The 14,658-nt window shown below is 54.6% G+C and overlaps 1 protein-coding gene across 1 annotated transcript; it reads left to right on the top strand.

Annotated features, from left to right (window-relative positions):
- Positions 1-2,013: 2,013 nt before the first annotated feature.
- On the top strand, positions 2,014-7,887 carry ndufa3 (NADH:ubiquinone oxidoreductase subunit A3). Its single transcript, XM_087984538.1, has 2 exons — positions 2,014-2,146; positions 7,692-7,887. Exons 1-2 carry the CDS (start codon positions 2,020-2,022, stop codon positions 7,781-7,783), a joined length of 219 nt encoding a protein of 72 aa, XP_087840664.1. The 5' UTR covers positions 2,014-2,019; the 3' UTR covers positions 7,784-7,887.
- Positions 7,888-14,658: the final 6,771 nt, after the last annotated feature.

The following is a 14,658-nucleotide window of genomic DNA, read 5'->3' as shown; positions in this document are numbered from 1 at the left end:
CCTCTCTCTCTCTCTCTCTCCCCCAGCGAGGGGTCAGTCCCCACGGGGAGAGCTGTCCCCCCACTCTCTCTCCCCCAGCGAGGGGTCAGTCCCCACGGGGAGAGCTGTCCTCCCTCTCTCTCTCTCTCTCTCTCCCCCCAGTGAGGGGTCAGTCCCCACGGGGAGAGCTGTCCCCCCCCTCTCTCTCTCTCTATCTCTCTCCCCCCCCAGCGAGGGGTCAGTCCCCACGGGGAGAGCTGTCCTCCCTCTCTCTCTCCCTCCCCCCAGTGAGGGGTCAGTCCCCACGGGGAGAGCTGTCCCCCCTCTCTCTCTCTCTCTCTCTCCCCCCAGTGAGGGGTCAGTCCCCACGGGGAGAGCTGTCCCCCCTCTCTCTCTCCCCCCAGTGAGGGGTCAGTCCCCACGGGGAGAGCTGTCCCCCTCTCTCTCTCCCCCCAGTGAGGGGTCAGTCCCCACGGGGAGAGCTGTCCCCCCTCTCTCTCTCTCTCTCCCCCCAGTGAGGGGTCAGTCCCCACGGGGAGAGCTGTCCTCCCTCTCTCTCTCTCTCTCTCTCTCTCTCTCTCCCCCCAGTGAGGGGTCAGTCCCCACGGGGAGAGCTGTCCCCCCCCTCTCTCTCTCTCTCTCTCTCTCTCCCCCCAGTGAGGGGTCAGTCCCCACGGGGAGAGCTGTCCCCCCTCTCTCTCTCCCCCCAGTGAGGGGTCAGTCCCCACGGGGAGAGCTGTCCCCCCCCCTCTCTCTCTCTCTCTCCCCCCCCAGTGAGGGGTCAGTCCCCCGAGGGGTCAGTCCCCACGGGGAGAGCTGTCCTCCCTCTCTCTCTCTCTCTCTCTCTCTCTCTCTCCCCCCAGTGAGGGGTCAGTCCCCACGGGGAGAGCTGTCTCCCCCCTCTCTCTCTCCCCCCAGTGAGGGGTCAGTCCCCACGGGGAGAGCTGTCCCCCCCCTCTCCCTCTCTCTCTCTCTCTCTCTCTCTCCCCCCAGTGAGGGGTCAGTCCCCACGGGGAGAGCTGTCCCCCTCTCTCTCTCCCCCCAGTGAGGGGTCAGTCCCCACGGGGAGAGCTGTCTCCCCTCTCTCTCTCTCTCTCTCTCTCCCCCCCAGCGAGGGGTCAGTCCCCACGGGAGAGCTGCCCCCCCTCTCTCTCTCTCTCCCCCCAGTGAGGGGTCAGTCCCCACGGGGAGAGCTGTCCCCCCTCTCTCTCTCTCTCTCTCCCCCAGTGAGGGGTCAGTCCCCACGGGGAGAGCTGTCCCCCCTCTCTCTCTCCCCCCAGTGAGGGGTCAGTCCCCACGGGGAGAGCTGTCCTCCCTCTCTCTCTCCTCCCCCCCCCCCCCCCAGTGAGGGGTCAGTCCCCACGGGGAGAGCTGTCCTCCCTCTCTCTCTCCCCCAGTGAGGGGTCAGTCCCCACGGGGAGACCTGTCTCCCCTCTCTCTCTCTCTCTCTCCCCCCAGTGAGGGGTCAGTCCCCACGGGGAGAGCTGTCCCCCCTCTCTCTCTCTCTCTCCCCCCAGTGAGGGGTCAGTCCCCACGGGGAGAGCTGTCCTCCCTCTCTCTCTCCCTCCCCCCAGTGAGGGGTCAGTCCCCACGGGGAGAGCTGTCCTCCCTCTCTCTCTCTCTCCCCCCAGTGAGGGGTCAGTCCCCACGGGGAGAGCTGTCCTCCCTCTCTCTCTCTCCCCCCCCCAGTGAGGGGTCAGTCCCCACGGGGAGAGCTGTCCCCCCTCTCTCTCTCTCTCTCTCCCCCCCCAGCGAGGGGTCAGTCCCCACGGGGAGAGCTGTCCTCCCTCTCTCTCTCTCTCCCCCCAGTGAGGGGTCAGTCCCCACGGGGAGAGCTGTTTCCCCTCTCTCTCCCCCCAGCGAGGGGTCAGTCCCCACGGGGAGAGCTGTCCCCCCTCTCTCTCTCTCTCTCCCCCCAGTGAGGGGTCAGTCCCCACGGGGAGAGCTGTCCCCCCTCTCTCTCTCCCCCCAGTGAGGGGTCAGTCCCCACGGGGAGAGCTATCCCCCCTCTCTCTCTCTCTCCCTCCCCCCAGCCCAATAATGGATGGAGAGGGTTGGGGGTTTCATTGTTTAATTCTGTTTCCTGTAGCGTTACTGACGGCTGCGATCAGGCCAATGGCAGACACACAGGCCCGACTCAACCAAGCTGTACCGTTTAATTACCCAGGTAGGGGGCAGTCTCACTTCACACACACAGCAGCACAGCCTCGCGTGGTATATACCCCACACCCCTCACTGTAACACCCTGATATACCTCACACCCCTCACTGTAACACCCTGATATACCCCACACCCCTCACTGTAACACACTGATATACCCCACACCCCTCACTGTAACACACTGATATATCCCACACCCCTCACTGTAACACACTGATATACCCCACACCCCTCACTGTAACACACTGATATACCCCACACCCCTCACTGTAACACACTGATATACCCCACACCCCTCACTGTAACACACTGATATACCCCACACCCCTCACTGTAACACACTGATATACCCCACACCCCTCACTGTAACACACTGATATACCCCACACCCCTCACTGTAACACACTGATATACCCCACACCCCTCACTGTAACACACTGATATACCCCACACCCCTCACTGTAACACACCGATATACCCCACACCCCTCACTGTAACACACTGATATACCCCACACCCCTCACTGTAACACACTGATATACCCCACACCCCTCACTGTAACACACTGATATACCCCACACCCCTCACTGTAACACACTGATATACCCCACACCCCTCACTGTGACACACTGATATACCCCACACCCCTCACTGTAACACACTGATATACCCCACACCCCTCACTGTAACACACTGATATATCCCACACCCCTCACTGTAACACACTGATACACCCCACCCCCCTCACTGTAACACACTGATATATCCCACACCCCTCACTGTAACACCCTGATATACCCCACACCCCTCACTATAACACACTGATATATCCCACACCCCTCACTGTAACACACTGATATATCCCACACCCCTCACTGTAACACACTGATATACCCCACACCCCTCACTGTAACACACTGATATACCCCACACCCCTCACTGTAACACACTGATATACCCCACACCCCTCACTGTAACACACTGATATCCCCCACACCCCTCACTGTAACACACTGATATATCCCACACCCCTCACTGTAACACACTGATATACCTCACACCCCTCACTGTAACACCCTGATATACCCCACACCCCTCACTGTAACACACTGATATATCCCACACCCCTCACTGTAACACACTGATATACCTCACACCCCTCACTGTAACACCCTGATATACCCCACACCCCTCACTGTAACACACTGATATACCCCACACCCCTCACTGTAACACACTGATATATCCCACACCCCTCACTGTAACACACTGATATACCCCACACCCCTCACTGTAACACCCTGATATACCCCACACCCCTCACTGTAACACACTGATATACCCCACACCCCTCACTGTAACACACTGATATACCCCACACCCCTCACTGTAACACACTGATATACCCCACACCCCTCACTGTGACACACTGATATATCCCACACCCCTCACTGTAACACACTGATATACCCCACACCCCTCACTGTAACACACTGATATACCCCACACCCCTCACTGTAACACCCTGATATATCCCACACCCCTCACTGTAACACACTGATATATCCCACACCCCTCACTGTAACACACTGATATACCCCACACCCCACACTGTAACACCCTGATATACCCCACACCCCTCACTGTAACACACTGATATACCTCACACCCCTCACTGTAACACACTGATATATCCCACACCCCTCACTGTAACACACTGATATATCCCACACCCCTCACTGTAACACACTGATATACCCCACACCCCACACTGTAACACACTGATATACCTCACACCCCTCACTGTAACACTCTGATATATCCCACACCCCTCACTGTAACACACTGATATACCCCACACCCCTCACTGTAACACACTGATATATCCCACACCCCTCACTGTAACACCCTGATATACCCCACACCCCTCACTGTAACACACTGATATATCCCACACCCCTCACTGTAACACACTGATATATCCCACACCCCCTCACCCCTCACTGTAACACACTGATATATCCCACACCCCTCACTGTAACACACTGATATACCCCACACCCCTCACTGTAACACACTGATATAACCCACACCCCTCACTGTAACACACTGATATATCCCACACCCCCTCACCCCTCACTGTAACACACTGATATATCCCACACCCCTCACTGTAACACACTGATATACCCCACACCCCTCACTGTAACACACTGATATAACCCACACCCCTCACTGTAACACACTGATATACCCCACACCCCTCACTGTAACACACTGATATACCCCACACCCCTCACTGTAACACCCTGATATACCCCACACCCCTCACTGTAACACACTGATATACCTCACACCCCTCACTGTAACACTCTGATATATCCCACACCCCTCACTGTAACACACTGATATACCCCACACCCCTCACTGTAACACACTGATATATCCCACACCCCTCACTGTAACACCCTGATATACCCCACACCCCTCACTGTAACACACTGATATATCCCACACCCCTCACTGTAACACACTGATATATCCCACACCCCCTCACCCCTCACTGTAACACACTGATATATCCCACACCCCTCACTGTAACACACTGATATATCCCACACCCCTCACTGTAACACACTGATATACCCCACACCCCTCACTGTAACACACTGATATACCCCACACCCCTCACTGTAACACACTGATATAACCCACACCCCTCACTGTAACACACTGATATACCCCACACCCCTCACTGTAACACACTGATATACCCCACACCCCTCACTGTAACACACTGATATACCCCACACCCCTCACTGTAACACACTGATATACCCCACACCCCTCACTGTAACACACTGATATACCCCACACCCCTCACTGTAACACCCTGATATACCCCACACCCCTCACTGTAACACACTGATATACCCCACACCCCTCACTGTAACACACTGATATACTCCACACCCCTCACTGTAACACACTGATATATCCCACACCCCTCACTGTAACACACTGATATATCCCACACCCCACACTGTAACACAGTGATATACCCCACACCCCTCACTGTAACACACTGATATACCCCACACCCCTCACTGTAACACACTGATATACCCCACACCCCTCACTGTAACACACTGATATACCCCACACCCCTCACTGTAACACACTGATATACCCCACACCCCTCACTGTAACACACCGATATATCCCACACCCCTCACTGTAACACCCTGATATATCCCACACCCCTCACTGTAACACACTGATATACCCCACACCCCTCACTGTAACACCCTGATATATCCCACACTCCTCACTGTAACACCCTGATATACCCCACACCCCTCACTGTAACACACTGATATACCCCACACCCCTCACTGTAACACCCTGATATACCCCATACCCCTCACTGTAACACACTGATATATCCCACACCCCTCACTGTAACACACTGATATATCCCACACCCCTCACTGTAACACACTGATATACCCCACACCCCTCACTGTAACACACTGATATACCACACACCCCTCACTGTAACACCCTGATATACCCCACACCCCTCACTGTAACACACTGATATATCCCACACCCCTCACTGTAACACACTGATATACCCCACACCCCTCACTGTAACACACTGATATACCCCACACCCCTCACTGTAACACACTGATATACCCCACACCCCTCACTGTAACACACTGATATACCCCACACCCCTCACTGTAACACCCTGATATATCCCACACCCCTCACTGTAACACACTGATATACCCCACACCCCTCACTGTAACACCCTGATATACCCCACCCCCCTCACTGTAACACACTGATATATCCCACACCCCTCACTGTAACACCCTGATATACCCCACACCCCTCACTGTAACACACTGATATACCCCACACCCCTCACTGTAACACACTGATATACCCCACACCCCTCACTGTAACACACTGATATACCCCACACCCCTCACTGTAACACCCTGATATACCCCACCCCCCTCACTGTAACACACTGATATATCCCACACCCCTCACTGTAACACCCTGATATACCCCACACCCCTCACTGTAACACACTGATATACCCCACACCCCTCACTGTAACACACTGATATACCCCACACCCCTCACTGTAACACTCTGATATACCCCACACCCCTCACTGTTACACACTGATATACCCCATACCCCTCACTGTAACACACTGATATACCCCACACCCCTCACTGTGACACCCTGATATACCCCACACCCCTCACTGTAACACACTGATATATCCCACACCCCTCACTGTAACACCCTGATATACCCCACACCCCTCACTGTAACACACTGATATACCCCACACCCCTCACTGTAACACCCTGATATATCCCACACCCCTCACTGTAACACACTGATATATCCCACACCCCTCACTGTAACACACTGATATATCCCACACCCCTCACTGTAACACACTGATATATCCCACACCCCTCACTGTAACACCCTGATATACCCCACACCCCTCACTGTAACACACTGATATACCCCACACCCCTCACTGTAACACCCTGATATACCCCACACCCCTCACTGTAATACACTGATATACCCCACACCCCTCACTGTAACACACTGATATATCCCGCACCCCTCACTGTAACACACTGATATACCCCACACCCCTCACTGTCACACACTGATATACCCCACACCCCTCACTGTAACACACTGATATACCCCACACCCCTCACTGTAACACACTGATATACCCCTCACCCCTCACTGTAACACACTGATATACCCCACACCTCTCACTGTAACACCCTGATATACCCCACACCCCTCACTGTAACACCCTGATATATCCCACACCCCTCACTGTAACACACTGATATACCCCACACCCCTCACTGTAACACCCTGATATACCCCACACCCCTCACTGTAACACCCTGATATACCCCACACCCCTCACTGTAACACACTGATATACCCCACACCCCTCACTGTAACACACTGATATACCCCACACCCCTCACTGTAACACCCTGATATACCCCACACCCCTCACTGTAACACCCTGATATACCCCACACCCCTCACTGTAACACACTGATATAACCCACACCCCTCACTGTAACACACTGATATACCCCACACCCCTCACTGTAACACACTGATATACCCCACACCCCTCACAGTAACACAGATATATCCCACACCCCTCACTGTAACACCCTGATATATCCCACACCCCTCACTGTAACACACTGATATACCCCACACCCCTCACTGTAACACACTGATATACCCCACACCCCTCACTGTAACACACTGATATACCCCACACCCCTCACTGTAACACACTGATATACCCCACACCCCTCACTGTAACACACTGATATACCCCACACCCCCAGACTCTGTTGAGTATCTCTATGACTGATTCCACTGCTCTGAACAGGTCTTTCTCTTTTTGTCTCCGTCTCCCTTCCCCCCCGCCCTCGCTTCACCCCCTTTTCCCGTTCCAGTTCCCGTCCGAGATGACGGGAATATGCCCGACATTCCGGCCCATCCCGGCGATCCCATCGGACCCAGTCTGGAGTGGATGAAGAAGCTCTGAGGTGGGGGGGGGGGCCGGATCTGAGTCTGAACGTCGTCCCGAACGCAGAGGGGTTCTCCTGCTTTTCGAATCAAACTGGTTAATAAATGCTGTTGCTGTCTGCGTGTCCGACCTCTCTGTCAGTTGTGGGGGGGCAGTGCGGACAGTATCGGTGAGGATGGAGTTGTTCACACGGTTAAAAACGTTCCGTAGGGATCGGTGCTCAGTCCGTTTCACCTTGTCGCTTGCGCGAATGACTGGGATGAGGATAACCGAGTCAGTTTGCTCACGAGGCAGATGGTGGAATTCCCCCCCCCAGTGTGGAAACAGGCCCATCGGCCCAACAGGTCCATACCCGCCCTCCGAAGAGTAAACAGCCCCAGGCCCATTTCTCCCTATTGGTTAACACGTCCCTGGGCACTATGGGTAATTTAGCACGGCCAATCCCCACTCTAACCTGCACGTCCCTGGGCACTGTGGGTAATTTAGCACGGCCAACCCCACCCTAACCTGCACATCCCTGGGCACTGTGGGTAATTTAGCACGGCCAACCCCACCCTAACCCGCACATCCCTGGGCACTATGGGTAATTTAGCTTGGCCAATCCCCACCCTAACCCGCACATCCCTGGGCACTATGGGTAATTTAGCACGGCCAATCCCCACCCTAACCTACACATCCCTGGGCACTATGGGTAATTTAGCACGGCCAATCCCCCACCCTCACCCGCACATCCCTGGGCACTATGGGTAATTTAGCGCGGCCAATCCCCACCCTAACCTACACATCCCTGGGCACTATGGGTAATTTAGCACGGCCAATCCCCACCCTAACCCGCACATCCCTGGGCACTATGGGTAATTTATCACGGCCAATCCCACCCTAACCTCCACATCCCTGGGCACTATGGGTAATTTAGCACGGTCAATCCCACCCTAACCCGCACATCCCTGGGCACTATGGGTAATTTAGCGCGGCCAATCCCCACCCTAACCCGCACATCCCTGGGCACTATGGGTAATTTAGCACGGCCAACCCCACCCTAACCCGCACATCCCTGGGCACTATGGGTAATTTAGCACGGCCAATCCCCACCCGAACCCGGACTGTGGGGGGGAACCCAGGCGGACGCGGGTAGAATGTGCAAACCCCACCCAGACGGCCTGTCGCCCCCCCCCCGAGGCCGGAATCGGACCCGGGTCCCCAGCGCCATGAGGCAGCAGCGCTAACCGCTGAGCCAAGCGTGCAGCCCGGGAATGACGGAGAGTGCGTATTCGGGCGGTTAGGCAGCCCGCTGACATTCCTCGCACAAGGATTGGATTACTCGAGTGCAGATGTGTCGTTGGCGAGACCACAGCTGGGACCACCGCGTCCAGTTGAGGCATTGCCCGGGGGGAAACGAAGACCGATATTCGCACGACGCCAGGTCCGATGGGTTTGTTTGAGCTCTCCCAAGCTCCCGGAGTGCTGCCCCTTCGTTAGGCGACGTGAGAGAGCTGGGCACGTGCCCGGAAACCTGAGGCGGACAGATCAACAGGTTGGCGTGGGGTGGACTGTCAGATACACATGTTTCCAGCCTCCAGAGTGTCCGATCCTTGAATAATCTCAAACGTCTCGATCAGATCCCCCTCTCAGTCTTCTCAACTCAAGGGGAGACAAGCCCAGTCGCTCCAGTCTTTCAGCGTCAGGTAGTCCCGCCACTCCAGGAATTGACCTCGTGAACCTACGCTGCACTCCCTCAATAGGCCAGAATGTCTTCCCTTGAGCTGCGCCCAATACTCCCGGGGCGGCCTCACCAGGGCCCTGTACGGCTGCGCAAGCACAGGGAGCCAGGTCCGAGGAGGTGGGAGGCTGCAGAAAGATTGAGACAGTTTCGGAGAGTGGGCCAGGTAACAGCTGACCAAGTTCAACGTGAGCAAGTGTGCGAGGTCTGGCACTTTGGGAAAGAAGATAACGGGCAAGGACCATTTGTATCAAATTCGCAAAGCCAGAAGTGCGGAGGGAGCTGGGAGAGCTAGTCCAGGGGACTCTAAAGGGTTGAGTCCGTGGTTAAGAAAGTGAATGTAATGTTGTCATTTAACCTCCAGGGGGTTGGAATATATAAGCAGCGGTGTGCCGCTGAGACTTTATTAAGCTCTGGTTAGGCCCCATTTACAATCCTGCCCACACCCCTCAGGAAGGGCGTACTGGCACTGGAGCGAGTCCAGCAGAGGTCGACACGGATAACCCCTGGAATGGTGGGCCTCACATGCGACGATTGGCTGCGGGTCCTGGGATTGTCTTCAGCAGAGTTCAGAAGGTTGAGGGGAGACCTGATAGAAACTGACAAGGCAACGCGTGGCTTGGAAAGGGTGGTCGCTGGGAAGTTGTTTCCGTTAGACGGGGAGACGAGGATTGGTGGGCACGGCCTTAAGAGTTTGGGGGGGTCAATTCAGAACGGAAATGAGGAGACGTTGCTTCAGCCAGAGACCTTTTCCCCAGGGAGGAAATGGCTCCTCACGAGGGGGAGTGGGGGGGCGTCATTTGAAGGAGATTGGAGGAAGGCCAAGGGGGAGAGGTCAGAGGTCAGTGCCTCATGGAGAGAAGGGCGGGGGGGGGGGGTGTGTGGAATCCACTGCGGGTAGTGGGAGTCGGGCCATGCTAAATTACCCATAGTGCCCAGGGATGTGCAGGTTAGGGTGGGGATTGGCCATGCTAAATTACCCATAGTGCCCAGGGATGTGCAGTTTAGGGTGGGGATTGGCCGTGCTAAATTACCCATAGTGCCCAGGGATGTGCGGGTTAGGGTGGGATTGACCGTGCTAAATTACCCATAGTGCCCAGGGAGGTGCAGGTTAGGGTGGGTTTGACCGTGCTAAATTACCCATAGTGCCCAGGTGTGTGTAGGTTAGGGTGGGGGATTGGCCGTGCTAAATTACCCATAGTGCCCAGGGATGTGCGGGTTAGGGTGGGATTGACCGTGCTAAATTACCCATAGTGCCCAGGGATGTGCGGGTCAGGGTGGGATTGGCCATGCTAAATTACCCATAGTGCCCAAGGATGTGCAGGTTAGGGTGGGGGATTGACCGTGCTAAATTACCCATAGTGCTCAGGGATGTGCAGGTTAGGGTGGGGATTGACCGTGCTAAATTACCCATAGTGCCCAGGTGTGTGTAGGTTAGGGTGGGATTGGCCGTGCTAAATTACCCATAGTGCCCAGGGATGTGCAGGTTAGGGTGGGTTTGACCGTGCTAAATTACCCATAGTGCCCAGGTGTGTGTAGGTTAGGGTGGGGGATTGGCCGTGCTAAATTACCCATAGTGCCCAGGGATGTGTAGGTTAGGGTGGGGATTGGCCGTGCTAAATTACCCATAGTGCCCAGGGTTATGTAGTTTAGGGTTGGATTTGCTGTGCTAAATTACCCATAGTGCCCAGGGATGTGCAGGTCAGGGTGGGATTGACCGTTCTAAATTACCCATAGTGCCCAGGGATGTGCGGGTTAGAGTGGATTGGCCATTAAAATTACCCATAGTGCCCAGGGATTTGCAGGTTAGGGTGGGGATTGGCCGTGCTAAATTACCCATAGTGCCCAGGGTTATGTAGTTTAGGGTTGGATTTGCTGTGCTAAATTACCCATAGTGCCCAGGGATGTGCAGGTCAGGGTGGGATTGACCGTTCTAAATTACCCATAGTGCCCAGGGATGTGTGGGTTAGAGTGGATTGGCCATTAAAATTACCCATAGTGCCCAGGGATTTGCAGGTTAGGGTGGGGATTGGCCATGCTAAATTACCCATAGTGCCCAGGGATGTGTAGGTTAGGGTGGGATTGACCGTGCTAAATTACCCATAGTGCCCAGGGATGTGCGGGTTAGAGTGGATTGGCCATTAAAATTACCCATAGTGCCCAGGGATTTGCAGGTTAGGGTGGGGATTGGCCGTGCTAAATTACCCATAGTGCCCAGGGATGTGTAGGTTAGGGTGGGATGGGCCGTGCTAAATTACCCATAGTGCCCAGGGATGTGTAGGTTAGGGTGGGGGATTGGCCGTGCTAAATTACCCATAGTGCCCAGGTATGTGCGGGTGAAGGTGGGATTGGCCGTGCTAAATTACCCATAGTGCCCAGGGATGTGTAGGTTAGGGTGGGATTGGCCGTGCTAAATTACCCATAGTGCCCAGGGAGGAGCGGGTTTGGGTGGGATTGGCCGTGCTAAATTACCCATAGTGCCCAGGGATGTGCAGGTTAGGGTGGGATTGGTCGTGCTAAATTTTCCATAGTGCCCATGAATGTGTGGGTAAGGGTGGGATTGACCGTGCTAAATTACCCATAGTGCCCAGGTGTGTGTAGGTTAGGGTGGGATTGGCCGTGCTAAATTACCCATAGTGCCCAGGGATGTGCAGGTTAGGGTGGGTTTGACCGTGCTAAATTACCCATAGTGCCCAGGGAGGAGCGGGTTTGGGTGGGATTGGCCGTGCTAAATTACTCATAGTGCCCAGGGATGTGCAGGTTAGGGTGGGATTGGTCGTGCTAAATTTTCCATAGTGCCCATGAATGTGTGGGTAAGGGTGGGATTGACCGTGCTAAATTACCCATAGTGCCCAGGGATGTGCAGGTTAGGGTGGGATTGGCCGTGCTAAATTACCCATAGTACCCAGGAATGTGCAGGTTAGGGTGGGATTGACAGTGTTAAATTACCCATAGTGCCCAGGGATGTGCAGGTTAGGGTGGGATTTATTACCCATAGTGCCCATGGATGTGCAGGTTAGGGTGGATTGGCCGTGCTAAATTACCCATAGTGCCCAGTAATGTGTAGGTTAGGGTGGGGATTGGCCGTGCTAACTTACCCATAGTGCCCAGGGATGTGCGGGTTAGGGTCATTTGGCCGTGCTAAATTACCCATAGTGCCCAGGGATGTGCGGGTTAGGGAGGGGATTGGCCGTGCTAAATTACCCATAGTGCCCAGGGATGTGCGGGTTAGGGTGGTGATTGGACGTGCTAAATTATCCATAGTGCCCAGGGATGTGCAGGTTAGAGTGGGATTGGCCGTGCTAAATTACCCATAGTGCACAGGGATGTGCAGGTTAGGGTGGGGATTGACCGTGCTAAATTACCCATCGTTCCCAGGGATGTGTAGGTTAGAGTGGGATTTGCCATGCTAAATTACCCATAGTGCCCAGGGATGAGCGGGTTTGGGTGGGATTGGCCGTGCTAAATTACTCATAGTGCCCAGGGATGTGCAGGTTAGGGTGGGATTGGTCGTGCTAAATTTTCTATAGTGCCCATGAATGTGTGGGTAATGGTGGGATTGACCGTGCTAAATTACCCATAGTGCCCAGGTGTGTGTAGGTTAGGGTGGGGTTCACCGTGCTAAATTCCCCATAGTGCCCAGTAATGTGTGGGTTAGGGTGGGGATTGGCCGTGCTAAATTACCCATAGTGCCCAGGGATGTGCGGGTTAGGGTCATTTGGCCGTGCTAAATTACCCATAGTGCCCAGGGATGTGCGGGTTAGGGAGGGGATTGGCCGTGCTAAATTACCCATAGTGCCCAGGAATGTGCGGGTTAGGGTGGTGATTGGACGTGCTAAATTATCCATAGTGCCCAGGGATGTGCAGGTTAGGGTGGGGATTGACCATGCAAAATTACCCATAGTGCCCAGGGATGTGCAGGTTAGGGTGGGATTGGCTGTGCTAAATTACCCATAGTGCCCAGGGATGTGTAGGTTTGGGTGGGGATTGACCGTGCTAAATTACCCATAGTGCCCAGGGATGTGCAGGTTAGAGTGGGATTGGCCGTGCTAAATTACCCATCGTTCCCAGGGATGTGTCGGTTAGGGTGGGATTGGCCATGCTAAATTACCCATAGTGCCCAGGGATGAGCGGGTTTGGGTGGGATTGGCCGTGCTAAATTACTCATAGTGCCCAGGGATGTGCGGGTTAGGGTGGGGATTGGCCGTGCTAAATTACCCATAGTGCCCAGGTGTGTGTAGGTTAGGGTGGGGTTGACCGTGCTAAATTCCCCATAGTGCCCAGGAATGTGCAGGTTAGGGTGGGATTGGCCGTGCTAAATTACCCATAGTGCCCATGAATGTGTGGGTAAGGGTGGGATTGGCCGTGCTAAATTACCCATAGTGCCCAGGGTTATGTACTTTAGGGTGTGGATTTGCCGTGCTAAATTACCCATAGTGCCCAGGGATGTGCAGGTTAGGGTGGGGATTGGCCATGCTAAATTACCCATAGTGCCCAGGGATGTGCAGTTTAGGGTGGGGATTGGCCGTGCTAAATTACCCATAGTGCCCAGGGATGTGCGGGTTAGGGTGGGATTGACCGTGCTAAATTCCCCATAGTGCCCAGGGATGTGCAGTTTAGGGTGGGGATTGGCCGTGCTAAATTACCCATAGTGCCCAGGGATGTGCAGGTTAGGGTGGGATTGACCGTGCTAAATTACCCATAGTGCCCAGGTGTGTGTTGGTTAGGGGGATATTGACAGTGCTAAATTACCCATAGTGCCCAGGGATGTGCAGGTTAGGGTGGGATTGACCATGCTAAATTACCCATAGTGCCCATGGATGTGCAGGTTAGGGTGGATTGGCCATGCTAAATTACCCATAGTGCCCAGTAATGTGTGGGTTAGGGTGGGGATTGGCTGTGCTAAATTACCCATAGTGCCCAGGGATTTGCAGGTTAGGGTGGGATTGGCCGTGCTAAATTACCCATAGTGCCCAGGGATTTGCAGGTTAGGGTGGGATTGGCCAGGCTAAATTACCCATAGTGCCCAGGGATGTGCAGGTTAGTGTGGGGATTGGCCGTGCTAAATTACCCATAGTGCCGAGGGATTTGCAGGTTAGGGTGGGATTGGCCGTGCTAAATTACCCATAGTGCCCAGGGATGTGCAGGTTAGGGTGGGGATTGGCCGTGCTAA

The sequence above is a fragment of the Chiloscyllium plagiosum genome, unplaced genomic scaffold (genome assembly GCF_037043375.1).
Source record: "Chiloscyllium plagiosum isolate Xiang-an unplaced genomic scaffold, Cpla_swu_hap1 HiC_scaffold_49, whole genome shotgun sequence".
Taxonomy (NCBI): Eukaryota; Metazoa; Chordata; class Chondrichthyes; order Orectolobiformes; family Hemiscylliidae; genus Chiloscyllium; species Chiloscyllium plagiosum.
The sequence above is the reverse complement of the archived record's forward strand: the minus strand, read 5'-3'. Positions and strand labels throughout refer to the sequence as shown.